Below are 16,450 nucleotides of genomic sequence, written 5' to 3'. Positions count from 1 at the left end.
TCAAAAGCAACAGATATGACCCATAGGCCTCCCTCAAGTCACTGATTGGTTACTGCCTGTGCTTGAATTGTTCAGCTCCTTTAAATGAAAGTGTCTTAGATATTTTGAAAAAAGCTAGATATTTTTCTAAAACATTCTAGTAAATTGCAGTGGTATGTCCATTTTTATAATATTTAATACCAGAATATTTAGATGAATATACATTTGCAACAGCATTCCATTAAGCGAGATACAATATTAACAAACTTTCATATTAAGTCTCTATAAAAGACAACTATACAGGCAACCAAAAATTCTGTATTTACACCCTTCAACTTGTGCACATCTGGTATTGCATATATATATATATATATATATATATATATATATATATATATATATATATATATATATATATATATATATATAAATATACATATACACACAGGATGGAGGTTTGCATTAGTAGACTTAGTGCCGATGATCAGCTTTTCCTGCTCACAGCTCACACTCTGGAGTCCATGGCATACATTTTGCCAGTCGCAGTTCTTCCATATTTATAAATGGATCTCTGGTTCCTTGAATATGATCCAAGATCTATGAAGGAGAGGAGCAACATGGCACTGACATGGCAGAAATTCTGCATCAAAGGTGAAGTATGTATCTACTGTATATTGAAATGTAAATGTCAAGTATACTGTATATAAGATACCACAAATTGACTTATAGCAGCTATGACAATAATAGTAGGATTCATAATGATAACTGATCTATATCAGTGTTGCCCAGTGTTGAGGAATATGACTGAGCTATATATAGTAGCAAATATATTATAGAACTAAAATAATAATAAAGGATTTTGCAATGTAAGTTAGAACTTTACTAACCTCTAAAAATATAAAGACAGCAAGTAAGAACTATTGAAGCCAAAAAACAGCCAGTAGAACCAGCCATCCCCAGCCAGCAAGACCAGCCAAATTCATAATGAATCCCAAGAAATACATTCTGTAATACGAGGGTTGCCCTCTCAACATAGACATCGACTGCATACCACACTGAGCCAATCATTCCTGGGATACCTGATTAAAATAGCAAAAAGGACAATGTGTGTTTCACAGCAAAAAACAGAAATGCTTGTGAAAGAACAAATTCATTGCAAAAAAATACTATTTTATCTCACAGATTTTGCAAATGGCTGGTGCTAAGGAACCACCTAGCAGGCAAGGTGAGGTTTGGAACTAGGGGTGGCCAGCAGGGATGCCTGTCTATGGTGCAATGAAGGGGGAGCAGTTTATTTGGTGTATAGCTGCACAGATCCTGTTAACTATTATGGCAGTTCAACATCTTCATAAAATGCCTGCTCCTGCATTCATTTCCTTAAAAAACAGTCCTCTGGTGTTCCACATACACTGCATCCATTGCATTCAACTGAAATTTCCCCAGCCTGGTTCTGTGTGCCATTAGCCCACTGGTAACGCCATTTGAGGCCACTTTATTGGCAAATTAGCTTAGGAAGGAGGCTCTGTCTGGAAATTTTGAAGTCAATAGGTTTGAACATTGATATACAGTGATTTTATATATAAAAAAATATATATAAAATATATATAAAAAATGAGTATAAAAACTGCGTGTAGGTGAAGTTAGAGGAAATTCCTATATACATATTAATAAAGGCAAATTTGCTTTCAATAATAGCTGTATCTTACGGTAGATATAGGACTTTGTTTTGAAAAACAAAAGTATTAGTTAATTCTGATAGTTCTGTTTCATGCCTAGTAATTGTTTCTGGGCTGCTATTTTCATGTATTTCCATGTTTAAATAATATGTATTTGCACGGAGATGGCCATGCTTGGATTTGATTATAATCTCAATTACAGCAGCAGTTGTGACCTACAGTTTCAGATATGGCAGAAAAGTATATACAGCAGGGAAAATACTATTGAAATGTCAACGTTTTTCTCAGTAAATGTATTTCTAATGTGGCTATTGACGTGAACAACCCAAGTAACCCACACATACAAAGAACTCAAAACAAATAAATCCATTAAGTTATGTGTAATAAAGTGGAATGACACAGGAAATAAGTTTCAAATGAAGAAAAGGAGGTGCGAAAAGGCATGGAAAGGCTAAGAAACCTGCTGAAAAAAGTAATCCTGCCTATTCATACAAATTAACCCTTTAAGTGCCAGCAGAATTTCACATTTTGGTTACGCGAAATGCCAGCCGTTTTTAAGCATTTTGTGCTCTCTCACTTTAGGGGCATTTTCTGAGGGGAAACCTATAGTTTACCTAGGAAAATTATACATTGTTTTTTTCGGTAGAAACTGAGCTTTCTAAATCTGCCTGAGTTTTCATGTATTTCCACCTGTGCAAAAAAATTTATAGTGCTAAATAACAAAAAAAAATGAAAAATTACCATTTTTCATCGTATATCAATTTATACCAGAAAAATATTTCATTTTACAGATGAAAATCCAACTTATTTGGAAAGCCTTATGTCTCTCGAACGTGCCAATACCAGATATGTATAGTTTTAGGGAGATTTAGGATTTCTGTACAGCAAAAACTCCCGGCAGTATATTACTGAATTTTGAAAGCACTAAGGCAGAAAACGGCATGCTTTAGATTCCAAGGCAAAAAATCCTGAAACCATAGGTTTACCCCAGAAAACCATACATTTTTGAAAAGTACACATTCTGCCGATTACAAAATGGGTAACTATGTCTCTCTACTCCCAACTACCAAACAGAAAAGCTTGTCTGAACATAGCGGTTTTTCAAAATAAAATTCAAAATTTTGAAAAATCATTTCAAAGGTTTTATTTTGCTGCTCCGCATATCCCAAACTATATTACGTACCAAGAAAAAGCACCTGAAATATGATTGCCAGGGGTCCACTGAACAGTTTGATACCCATTATGCATAGGTTTACCAAAGTATCTGGCATTTAGAGACACAAATATGAAGTTAGCGCATCCAAATTGTTCAGGACTTTACTTCAGCTACTGAGAAATCAAAACATTGACTGCATTTTTTGTGGGGTAAAAACACAGAAATATATGTTTACCCCCCAAACCCATATATTTTTGGAAAGAACACATTCTACAGAATCTAAAATGGGTACCCATGCCTTTCTGCTCCAAACTACTGAGTCGCAAGGCTTTCCCAAAATTGTCGGTTTTGGTGAAATATCTGAAAATTGCCTCAAAGCTTCAACTTCCCAGCACCATATCACCCATGTATCATTACGTACTAAGAAAAAGCACCCTAAATATGATTGCCAGGGTTCCTCTGAACATTTTGGTGGCCATTGTTCATAAGTTTACCAAAGTATCTGGCATTTAGAGGCCCCAAAATGAAGTTAGCGCATACAAACAGTCCCGTGAGTAACTTCAGCTAATGAAAAATCAACACATTGACTGCATTTTTGTGGGGTAAAAACACAGAAATATATGTTTACCCCCCAAAACCCATATATTTTTGGAAAGTACACATTCTACCGAATCTAAAATGGGTACCCATGCCTTTCTGCTCCAAACTACTGAGTCGCAAGGCCTTCCCACAATTGTCGGTTTTGGTGAAATATCTGAAAATTGCCTCAAAGCTTCAACTTCTCAGCACCATATCACCCATGTATCGTTACGCACCAAGAAAAAACACCCTAAATATGATTGCAAGGGTTCCTCCAAACAGTTTGGTAGCCATTGTTCATAGGTTTACCAAAGTATCTGGCAGTTAGAGGCCTCAAAATGAAGTTAGCGCATACAAATAGTCCTGTGGGTAACTTCATATAATGAGAAATCAACACATTGACTGCATTTTTGTGGGGTAAAAACACAGAAATATATGTTTACCCCCCAAACCCATATATTTTTGGAAAGAACACATTCTACAGAATCTAAAATGGGCACCCATGCCTTTCTGCTCCAAACTACTGAGTCACAAGGCTTTCCCAAAATTGTCGGTTTTGGTGAAATATCTGAAAATTGCCTCAAAGCTTCAACTTCCCAGCACCATATCACCCATGTATCATTACGTACTAAGAAAAAGCACCCTAAATATGATTGCCAGGGTTCCTCTGAACATTTTGGTGGCCATTGTTCATAAGTTTACCAAAGTATCTGGCATTTAGAGGCCCCAAAATGAAGTTAGCGCATACAAATAGTCCTGTGGGTAACTTCATCTAATGAAAAATCAACACATTGACTGCATTTTTGTGGGGTAAAAACACAGAAATATATGTTTACCCCCCAAACCCATATATTTTTGGAAAGTACACATTCTACAGAATCTAAAATGGATACCCATGCCTTTCTGCTCCAAACTACTGAGTCGCAAGGCTTTCCCACAATTGTCGGTTTTGGTGAAATATCTGAAAATTGCCTCAAAGCTTCAACTTCTCAGCACCATATCACCCATGTATCGTTACGCACCAAAAAAAAACACCCTAAATATGATTGCCAGGGTTCCTCTGAACATTTTGGTGGCCATTGTTCATAAGTTTACCAAAGTGTCTGGCATTTAGAGGCCCCAAAATGAAGTTAGTGCATACAAACAGTCCCGTGGTTAACTTCATCTAATGAAAAATCAACACATTGACTGCATTTTTGTGGGGTAAAAACACAGAAATATATGTTTACCCCCCAAACCCATATATTTTTGGAAAGTACACATTCTACTGAATCTAAAATGGGTACCCATGCCTTTCTGCTCCAAACTACTGAGTCGCAAGGCTTTCCCACAATTGTCGGTTTTGGTGAAATATCTGAAAATTGCCTCAAAGCTTCAACTTCTCAGCCCCATATCACCCATGTATCGTTACGCACCAAGAAAAAGCACCCTAAATATGATTGCCAGGGTTCCTCCAAACAGTTTGGTGGCCATTGTTCATAGGTTTACCAAAGTATCTGGCATTTAGAGGCCTCAAAATGAAGTTAGCGCATACAAATAGTCCTGTGGGTAACTTCATCTAATGAAAAATCAACACATTGACTGCATTTTTGTGGGGTAAAAACACAGAAATATATGTTTACCCCCCAAAACCCATATATTTTTGGAAAGTACACATTCTACAGAATCTAAAATGGGTACCCATGCCTTTCTGTTCCAAACTACTGAGTCGCAAGGCTTTCCCACAATTGTCGGTTTTGGTGAAATATCTGAAAATTGCCTCAAAGCTTCAACTTCTCAGCACCATATCACCCATGTATCGTTACGCACCAAAAAAAAACACCCTAAATATGATTGCCAGGGGTCCTCCAAACAGTTTGGTGCCCACTGTGCATAGGTTTACCAAAGTATATGGCAGTTAGAGGCCCCAAAATGAAGTTAGCGCATACAAATAGTCCTGTGGGTAACTTCAGCTAATGAAAAATCAACACATTGACTGCATTTTTGTGGGGTAAAAACACAGAAATATATGTTTACCCCCCAAACCCATATATTTTTGGAAAGTACACATTATACAGAATCTAAAATGGGTACCCATGCCTTTCTGCCCCAAACTACTGAGTCGCAAGGCTTTGCCAAATTTGGCGGTTTTGGTAAAATATTCTGAAAATTGCCTCAAAGCTTCAACTTTCCAGCATCGTATTGTCCATGTATCATTACCAGCATAAAGCATCCTAAATATAAACATAGGGGTCTACTAAACAGTTTGATGCCCAATGTGCATAGATATACCAAACTATGTGGGGCACAGAGACCCCCAAATGACAATATGTATAGACATTTTCACGGCTGACGCGCTGGCTGCTGCAATATAACCACCCGGTGTGTGTATTATGCGACATTAGACCACCTAACAGTACAGAGACCCCAGAAAACCATATATTTTCAGAAAGTACACATTCTGACGAATCCAATATGGGTAAATAAGCGTTTCTACTGCAAACTGCCAAACTGCAAAGCAATGCTGAACATAACGGTTTTTATCAAATTTCTGAAAATCGTCACAAAGCTTGAATTTTACCCCATTATATGCCCCACATTTCGTAACTTATCAGCATAAAACATCCTGAATATGAACGCCAGGGGTCTACTTAACACTTTGATGCCCAATATGCATAGATATACCAAACTATGTGGCGCACAGAGACCCCCAAATGACAATAGTGTATACATTTTCACGGCTGACGTGCGCTGGCTGCTGCAATATAAGCACCCGGTGTGTGTAATATGCGACATTAGACCCCCCTAACAGTACAGAGACCCCAGAAAACCATATATTTTCGGAAAGTACACATTCTGACGAATCCAATATGGGTAAATATGTGTTCCTACTGCAAACTGTCAAACTGCAAAGCAATGCTGAACGTAACGGTTTTTATCAAATTTCTGAAAATCGTCACAAAGCTTGAATTTTATCCCATTATATGCCCCACATTTCGTAACTTATCAGCATAAAACATCCTAAATATGAGCGCCAGGGGTCTACTGAACACTTTGATGCCCAAAATGCATAGATATACCAAACTATGTGGCGCACAGAGACCCCCAAATGACAATATGTATAGACATTTTCACGGCTGACACGCTGGCTGCAGCAATATAACCACCCGGTGTGTGTGTATTATGCGACATTAGACCACCTAACAGTACAGAGACCCCAGAAAACCATATATTTTCAGAAAGTACACATTCTGACGAATCCAATATGGGTAAATAAGTGTTTCTACTGCAAACTGCCAAACTGCAAAGCAATGCTGAACATAACGGTTTTTATCAAATTTCTGAAAATCGTCACAAAGCTTGAATTTTACCCCATTATATGCCCCACATTTCGTAACTTATCAGCATAAAACATCCTGAATATGAACGCCAGGGGTCTACTAAACACTTTGATGCCCAATATGCATAGATATACCAAACTATGTGGCGCACAGAGACCCCCAAATGACAATAGTGTATACATTTTCACGGCTGACGCGTGCTGGCTGCTGCAATATAAGCACCCGGTGTGTGTAATATGCGACATTAGACCCCCCTAACAGTACAGAGACCCCAGAAAACCATATATTTTCGCAAAGTACACATTCTGACGAATCCAATATGGGTAAATAAGTGTTCCTACTGCAAACTGTCAAACTGCAAAGCAATGCTGAACGTAACGGTTTTTATCAAATTTCTGAAAATCGTCACAAAGCTTGAATTTTACCCCATTATATGCCCCACATTTCGTAACTTATCAGCATAAAACATCCTGAATATGAACGCCAGGGGTCTACTAAACACTTTGATGCCCAATATGCATAGATATACCAAACTATGTGGCGCACAGAGACCCCCAAATGACAATAGTGTATACATTTTCACGGCTGATGCGCGCTGGCTGCTGCAATACAAGCACCTGGTGTGTGTAATATGCGACATTAGACCCCCCTAACAGTACAGAGACCCCAGAAAACCATATATTTTCAGAAAGTACACATTTTGACGAATCCAATATGGGTAAATATGTGTTCCTACTGCAAACTGTCAAACTGCAAAGCAATGCTGAACGTAACGGTTTTTATCAAATTTCTGAACATCGTCACAAAGCTTGAATTTTACCCCATTATATGCCCCACATTTCGTAACTTATCAGCATAAAACATCCTAAATATGAGCGCATGGGGTCTACTGAACACTTTGATGCCCAATATGCATAGATATACCAAACTATGTGGCGCACAGAGACCCCCAAATGACAATATGTATAGACATTTTCACGGCTGACGCGCTGGCTGCTGCAATATAACCACCCGGTGTGTGTATTATGCGACATTAGACCACCTAACAGCACAGAGACCCCAGAAAACCATATATTTTCAGAAAGTACACATTTTGACGAATCCAATATGGGTAAATAAGTGTTTCTACTGCAAACTGCCAAACTGCAAAGCAATGCTGAACATAACGGTTTTTATGAAATTTCTGAAAATCGTCACAAAGCTTGAATTTTACCCCATTATGTGCCCCACATTTCGTAACGTATCAGCATAAAACATCCTAAATATGAACGCCAGGGGTCTACTGAACACTTTGATGCCCAATATGCATAGATATACCAAACTATGTGGCGCACAGAGACCCACAAATGGATATATAGTAGATAAAATTTACATAGGCAAAACAAAATAACACAGAACAGTGTGAAATGCAAATAAATCACCAAAAACTAATAAAACCACAAAAATCAATGCTTTTTTTTTTCACACTAGTGTAATCGGCCACCAGAATTACCGTTTGAATATTTTAGCTGGGCCAAATCGATTATACGGACAGAAACAAGTGAACAACACAAATGCAGAGCTGAAAATGCAATAAAATGGCAAAAAATTCAATAAAATGGCTAAAAATGCACCAAAATACCCAAAATTGCAATATAACCACCAAAATAACATACAAATGCTATTGCACAGTACGGTTAGCGAATACGCTATTCGGAACGGCAATAAAACATTTTTTTTAGCCCAAAAAGAGACGATGCGATAAGAAAAAAAAAAAAAAAAGCCACAAAGCCATATATGTACATATGCGTGTGCACAACGGGTAAATTGCATGTTATTTGCGCGTGTGCGCGTGTGCAAGTGTACATGGGTGCTGTGAGTGTGTGTGACCCCCCCAATCCCCAAAAATCTATGTGTGAGTGTGTGTAAGTGTGAATGTAAGTGTATATTACTGTAATAAGTGTGTGTTGGTCTGTTTGTGTGTTTTTGTGTGTGTAAATGTTACACTTACCTGGGGTAGATGCCTCAGATCGATGAGAGAGGGCTCCACGCAGCAGATCTGCAGCTCCAACGGTCATCAGCCATGTGGGGGCGGAGCTGGGCGGAAGTGCAGCGCAGGCAGCAGCAGGACGCATAGGAAACGCGTCCCTGCTGCTGCTTTGGGGCCCCTGGGCGATCGCGCCCCAGGGGCCACACGATCCCCTGCTCTGCTCGTTGTCTAGGGGCAGGGGATCGTGAAGGAGCGGAGCGAGCGGCTCTAACAGCCGCTCCTCCGCTCGCAAACCCGGAAGTGCTGCAGAACGTAGAATCTACGATCTGTGGCACTTTGGTCCTTTGATCCACAGAACGTAGATTCTACGTTCTGTGGCACTTAAAGGGTTAATATCAGCAGGTTTAGTCCTAATTGATGGCCTATAAAAGGTCTCATTACCAAGGTATCACACAAGAAGCATCTCAAGATGGGTAAAAACAAAGAGCTCTCTCAAGACCTTTGCAGCTTTATTTTTGCAAAACATACTGATGGAATTGGTTAAGATGTATTTATAAGTTCTGAATGTTCCAGCGAGTACAGTTGGGACCATAATCTGGAAGTGGAAAGAACTTCATTTCACCTTAAACCGGCCACAACCAGGTGTTTCTCGCAATATTTCTGAGAGAGGAGTCAAAAGAATAATCAGTAATAATAAGTGTTGAATAAGAGCCAAGGATCACTTGCAGAGAGCGCCAGAAAGACCTTGAATTAGCAGTTGTTTTAAAGAAAACAATAAATAATGCACTCAACCAACATAGCCTATATACACTCTCACCATGCAAGCAGGCCCAGATCTGTGGCGAGGCCACATTGGCCCGGGCCTAGGGCGGCAACATTTTGGGGGTGGCATGCCGCCCAGCCGCATCACTAAGGAGCACTGGGGACTCAAAGTTCCCCAGTGCTCCGGTACTTGAGACAAGACTCCACTGCTGAAGAAAAAGCATGTTGAAGCTAGTTTAAAGTTTGCTGCATAACATTTGGACAAGCCAATGAAATTCTGGGAGAATATAGTCTATGCAAATGAAACCAAATTGTAACTCTTTGAATATCATTGCACACACCATGTTTGAAGGAGAAATGGCACTGTTCATCACCCCAAAAACATCATACCAACAGTGAAGTTTGGAGGTGGGAATATCATGGTGTGGGGATACTGTGGTACTGGCAGACTTCATATCATTGAAGAAAGGGTAAATGGAAAAATGTGCTGGGACATTCTTGATAAGAATCTGCTGCCATATACCAGGATGCTGAAGATGAAACGAGGGCTGAGAAAACAGCCAAGAAAACTCAAAATCAAAACCCACACATCCATCTTCCGTATCCTCTGTAAACTGACTGGGAGATCAGTATTTCTGCGCATGCGCACAGGGCCGGATTGGGGGGCTTGGGGCCCACCGAGGCTACTGCCCCAGGACCCCCCCTCCGGCCCTCCCTGCCGCTCAGGTCCCCCCCTGCCACTTAGGTGCGCTGTGTTTGTGTACATGCGGCGGTGCTGGGCATGTGTGTGTGGACGCCACTGCGCGCGCAGCGCACCACGCTCAGCATTTTGATTTTACCGTGACCCCCATCAAAGTGGGGTCGCACCACAGAGAAGCGGATCTGGCTCAGTCCGACACTGCATGTGCAGTTGGAGCAGTTTGCCGGTTTGCAACAACCGTGCATACGCGGAATTACACGGAAATTGCCGAGCTCCCAGTCATCTTACTGAGGACGCGGAAGATGGATGCATGGAGCTCCGCTGGAAGAATCTGCGCAAAGAGGTAAGTATGGAGTATAGCGTGGAGGAGGGAGGGGTCTACCTGGGGTGGGGGGTACCGGTTTTTTTTGCAAAAGGGTTTCCTTCTTTAAGATTTGGTTTGTGTGGAAGAATGGGCCCAAATCACACCTGAGCAATTCATGGAAATAGTTTCGCCATACAGGAGGTGTCTTGAAGCTGTCATTATCAACAAAGGCCTTTCTACTAAGTACATTTCAGTAAACGTGTTCAATATTTATTCCCTGTGTCATTCCACTTAACTAAACATAACTTAATTTAGAGATTTGCTTGTTTTGAGTTCTTTGTATGTGTAGATTACTTGGGTTCTTATTACTATCTGGTGTAAATTTCATGTCAATGTTGACGTTTCAAAACGTATACAAGGTGCAACCTCAGCTATAGAGGAGGTGTCGTGAGGGATTACTTTTAAGCAAATTGGTGATTTTTTTAGTGGCCATGTACTGTTAAATTAAAGCAAGATTATACACATACCGCCAATGCCAAAAATGAATCCAGCCATGTAACACATGCGTAGCTTGATATGTGCCTCTGATCTTAAGAACTTGACCGCATCAAGACCTAGAACCAGAATGATTAGAGCGAAGCTGGCCAGTATATCTGCTGTGATCATCAGGGCTCTTGTAAGTACTATTTTCACTATGGAAAACATGAGAAATGCATAAATAGAACTTGGAACCAGACCATTTGGTTACTCCAAGGGGCCGATTCACTAAGGGTCGAATTTCGAAGTTAAAAATACTTCGAAATTCGACCCTCGAATTGAAATCCTTCGACTTCGAATATCGAAGTCGAAGGATTTAGCGCTAATCCTGCGATCGAACGATCGAAGGATTTTTCGTTCGATCGAACGATTAAATCCTTCGAATCGAACGATTCGAAGGATTTTAATCCAACGATCGAAGGAAAATCCTTCGATCAAAAAATCACAGGCAAGCCTATGGGGACCTTCCCTATAGGCTAACATTGACTTCGGTAGCTTTTAGCTGCCAAAGTAGGGGGTCGAAGTTTTTTTTAAAGGGGAAGTACTTCGACTATCGAATGGTCGAATAGTCGAACGATTTTTCGTTCGATTCGTTCGATTTCGTTCGAATTCGAACGAATTTAACCAATTCGATGGTCGAAGTACCCAAAAAATACTTCGAAATTCGAAGTTTTTTCATTCGAATCCTTCACTCGAGCTTAGTGAATCGGCCCCATAGATTCCATGTAATGTTTATCATATATATGTAGCAACCATTGTCATTATTTTGATTGAAAATGCATCTGCTAAACATTTTATATCATATTTCAACACATATATAGTAATATACAAAGATATTGTGAATTCAGATATTCTGCACATGGTTTGTTTACATTACAGAAGATACTATTAACCAGGGTCTTTCACCCAACCTGTGAAATGAGTGTGAATTCTTTTATCTTTTATCTAAAGCTATTTCTAAAAAATAAATGATTGTATCATTTTTAGATTGGCAGGGACCTCTTTACCTCTACCTATTGGTTATTGGTTGTTTTGTATGTTTTCTTGTATGTTTACTGTACAACACAGCAGTATATGTTAGTGTATAAATTGTAACAACAACACCACCACCAATAATAATATAAATAATTTGTATTAAAAATATCCCCCAGTGGTCTACATAACGGTACCATTTTCATGTTATGGCTGGGCTGCAGGTTTATAACCTTCCATATCCATTCCCCTATGTATGAAGCCCTCATAACCATTCCCACGCCTGCTATTTTTTGCAAATGTACTTATTCATTGCACCAACACTCTAATTTAGGCTGCGTTTATGATTTGTTACTTGCAGGGCTCCCTATGCATGTTGCACCCATGCATGCAGCTGAACGGCACCTAATGTATTGCATGCTTAAAGTAGAACTAAACCCTAAAGTTAGAAAACCAACAATCTACCAACAATCTAAACTTGTAGAAGAAAATCCAAGAACACTAGGATTAGTGAGTCTAGTGCATGGCTTTCATACAAAGTGATCATATGACTCCTTTGGGAAAGCATGTTATGTTTAATTTCATCTGCTGGTTTTACAGCAGGTGGTGCATGAAACCAAAGTCGTTTCTGTTATACAATAAAGGATTTATAAAGAAAGTAGAGCCCTGAAATAAAAGTAAAGTTGACCCAAGCTTTGTCTATAATGCCTCTTATACAGTCCCCCAAGGATTTCAGAGGGAAAGAGAATTTTACATTTATACCATTGTGTTTCTTTTATTTTGGCTGGTATGGGTGCACTTTCAAAATATCTTTAATATACTATGCTGTTATGGAGCTAACTATACAGTTTACTATGCCTTGTCACGTTTATATTTGAGATCATATTAATATAAATATTGAGTGTCTTAGCCATTTTGTTGTTCATTTTTCCATTGCAGAGAAAGTGGGTGGATTATCAAGGGGAAAACCTACTGGAAAGTAACCCATAATAATTCATATTCTGTGAAGTTGAGGAACATTTTGCATTTCAGCTTTGGAAACGTTGAAAAGTTTAATGCACATTTCATATTAATGATACTTGTACGACATATGTAGAATAAAACTTTTCCCATTGTATGACATCCACATATAAACTAGCACAGCACCAGGGGAACATGCAAGATAATAAGCAAATACATTGACTCTTAAAAACTTACATGGATGCTCCGCTAAAATAGAATCGTATTGGTCACATGTTTTTATCCCATCCTGTGTATTGGTCACACATTCCCACCACAGACCACGACATTTCTGGCTGACCTGAAAAAATAGGAATTTGAAGAGCAATAAATGATTTACATAAAAGACAGCCCCGTTATTGCCAAAACATGATGTTCTAAACAACTGCTAATTTCTGAAATAGAATTTTGTGCTGTATTTCTGTAATCTGAGTTTTGTTCTGGGCACTAACACCGCACTGAATATGAATGCGTTTGACAGTTCAAAGCAATTGAACAGATTCGAATAAACTGACGTGTATTAGAACAGATTAATGTGACAATTTACTAACAGGAATTTTTTGAAGTGCAGTGATCAAAATGTTCAATTCAAACAATGATGATGTGCTCATTGTTTTGAATGGATCTCAGCAGCTCTGAAATATCTGAAAACATAAGAAAAAATAATAAATAAAAAAATCTGTCATAGAAAAGCACATTTTTTGGTAGAAAGAAAATAAAATTAGCATCAAAACCTTTGATAAATGGTCCCTTAAATCTACAATTCCTTCTCTAATTAGGGACTATGTGTCAGGGGCCTATCGGCTCCCAGGAGGGGAAGTCCAGACCAATGAAGAAGCTTCAAGTAAAAGTCCAAGTTCGCAGTAACAGAATCAGGTATAAGCGTAGTCAAATCCAGGGAGTAGTTCTTTAGGCAGGCAGATAAATGTCAAAGTCAAGGTTCAGGCAGGGTCAAAAGTCCATGAATAAAATCAATAAAAATTTAGGAACAACCAGGAATGCTTAAAAGAAATCCTATAATCATTCCATTGAACCCATGACTAGTGATGGGCAAATTTATTCGCCAGGTGCGAATTCGCGCGTTTTGCCGCCAAATAAATTTGCAAAATTGCCGAAAAAATTCGTTGGCGAAAATTGACTTTAATGGGCGTCAGAATTGTCGTCAGCGTCGAATTGCCGTCAAAAATATTTGGACGCCGGAATTATCTGGAATGCCTGAAGCTTCCTGGACAAGGAAACTTTTAACAATTTGGATCACTATACTTTGGTGGCCTATTTAAGATTGGTTGTGCTTTTACAACATGAGCAATATTTAAGGACAGGCTCAGATTTGAGGAAAGGCCACCAAAGCCTGGAGCATGAAGCCCAACCACACCCTCATTGGTTCGGAAAATCTGGGGCTGAGTATGAGAGTTTTTTAAATTTCCCATGCGCCAATCCCCAGTGCTTCCAATCTGATGATGAAAATTTGTGCATGTGCACATAGGAAGGGGGGGGGGGGACAGGGGTGACAAACAGCAGTGGGCCTAGGGGCAGCCGCTATGTAAATCCGACCCTGTTTAAGGAAATCCTGGGTGAATTTCCTAACTTAGGCTGGGCTTTGAGCCCAAACACCTGCAATTTCTGTAATTTTACCCGACCCTGCTTTTGAACGAAGAGAAACTTTTGTAGGTTTTCAGCAATAAAGAGGATTTAACCATACCCTGCAAATCTCCCTATGTGCAATGGCCCTAAAAGAATAATATATTTTTGGCCTGTTCATCAGAATTCTGCATTATTCTCACCTCTAAGCTGTCGTCGGCATTAACCATCCAGCAGTCTGTCCAAGTGGCCACGATCAGGAATAACGTGGAGACCAGAGCCAAGCAAAGAGCCATAAACTGCAGTACAACAATCATTCTCAAGTCTGGAGGACTCCAAAACACAAATATCTGTTTACACATTAAAGAAGCACTACTACAAAAGCTGCAACATCAGCTATTCATCGTATAATTTTATAGATTGTACCCCAAGTATATACACCAAATCATTTAAAAAAAAGCTTGCTGTTCTTCTTGTTGTTTGTAGTTTGTTGAGCTTGTAAACTTACTAAAACATTGGGGTATTTAAATTATTTCCACAATTTTATTCATTAAATTTTTTATATTAGGATTTTTTAGTAAATGAGTTAACATTTGTTTTGGGGTTTTTTTCCAAAAAAAAATTGTGAGTATATTCAAAGTAAAATCTCTAAAATTACTTATATCCAAATTTAGATAACTAGTCAGCTCAATGAATAGGACTTGTGCTGAGCAAACTTTTTGCTTATTCTTTTAATTAAGAAATATGTAGGATTTATTATTTTTGGCAATAAACAAGTAAATTAAACCAGGTTCACTATTAGCAATTCTTGTTGCTTCCTGGTTCTGGTGAGCAGAGGAGAAGCTGATAAACTAATTACCTGTCCACTGAGAAGCCCTCTGACAATGAACTGCTCAAAGGCTGCTGTTTAGGAAAGGGAGGGTTTTTTATGGAACTATTTTTAAAGTTCATAAAGGGAGAGCAGAGAGGAGCCTTAGTGGGAAATAAAAATATGTTTCAATTAGTACAATGGCAAAATGTAGGAAAGTATTTGAATTGAAAGTATAGGCAGAATGCATTTTCAACACAAGGCCTTTTTATGGTGCTCATTTTTTTGCAAAGGTGTTTTGTGTGTATACAGTTCCTTTATGGCTTTGAAATTAGGGCATTAATATAATTTAAAAGGAAATTTGATACAAACCAGCGAAACCCTTACCGTTTATTGGGGTCTTTTTTCTGAAGCATTTTGTTTTTATCGACATTGTAACTTTTTTCTATTTTTTCTTTCTTTCTCTCTCTCTTTTTTTTGTTAGAATACCTTTAAAGCATTGAGAAGATGAGATTATTCTCATTCCCCCGGCTGTGAAGCTCACAGATATGAAATGAGACTTCTATATTAAGCAAAAACGATCTGACATTCTTTACAAATTGAATTATAATATGCTCATCTATGAATAAATGAAAAGCTGACTGAGGTTCTCAAGGCAAATCATTTTTCTCTCTACTTAATTTTTTTCTGAATGTCAGACATTGTGAAACACAGACAAGACCATTATGTTCAGATTTGGAAGAAATAAAGACACAGTTCTTCCCCAATGTTCTTTTCTTTACATGGCATACTACAATTATTACATATATACATATATTTTATTTTCCTTAGCCATAAATAGTGAGATTACACCTAGGGGGTTATTTATCAAAGTCCAATTGTTTCTGGTTGGACTTTTAAAGGGGGAAAAAAAATTAGGGATGCACCGAATCCAGGATTCGGTTCGGGATTCGGCCAGGATTCGGACTTTTTCAGCAGGATTCGGATTCGGCCGAATCCTTCTGCCCAGCCGAACCGAATCCGAATCCTAATTTGCATATGCAAATTAGGGGCGGGAGAGAAATTGCATGACTTTTTGTCAGAAAACAAGGAAGTAAAAAATGTTTTC

At 38.8% G+C, this 16,450-nt stretch overlaps 1 protein-coding gene across 1 annotated transcript; it reads right to left on the bottom strand.

Annotated features, from left to right (window-relative positions):
• Positions 1–484: 484 nt before the first annotated feature.
• LOC121396504 (claudin-16-like) lies at positions 485–14,901 on the bottom strand. Its single transcript, XM_041571446.1, has 5 exons — positions 14,738–14,901; positions 13,152–13,254; positions 10,973–11,137; positions 867–1,058; positions 485–576 (listed from the first exon to the last, which is right to left on the bottom strand). The coding sequence occupies exons 1-5, from the start codon at positions 14,894–14,896 to the stop codon at positions 485–487; spliced, it is 711 nt and encodes a 236-aa protein (XP_041427380.1). The 5' UTR covers positions 14,897–14,901.
• Between the last annotated feature and the right edge of the window lie 1,549 nt (positions 14,902–16,450).

This window comes from Xenopus laevis, chromosome 7S (genome assembly GCF_017654675.1).
Source record: "Xenopus laevis strain J_2021 chromosome 7S, Xenopus_laevis_v10.1, whole genome shotgun sequence".
Classification (NCBI taxonomy): Eukaryota; Metazoa; Chordata; class Amphibia; order Anura; family Pipidae; genus Xenopus; species Xenopus laevis.
The sequence above is the reverse complement of the archived record's forward strand: the minus strand, read 5'-3'. Positions and strand labels throughout refer to the sequence as shown.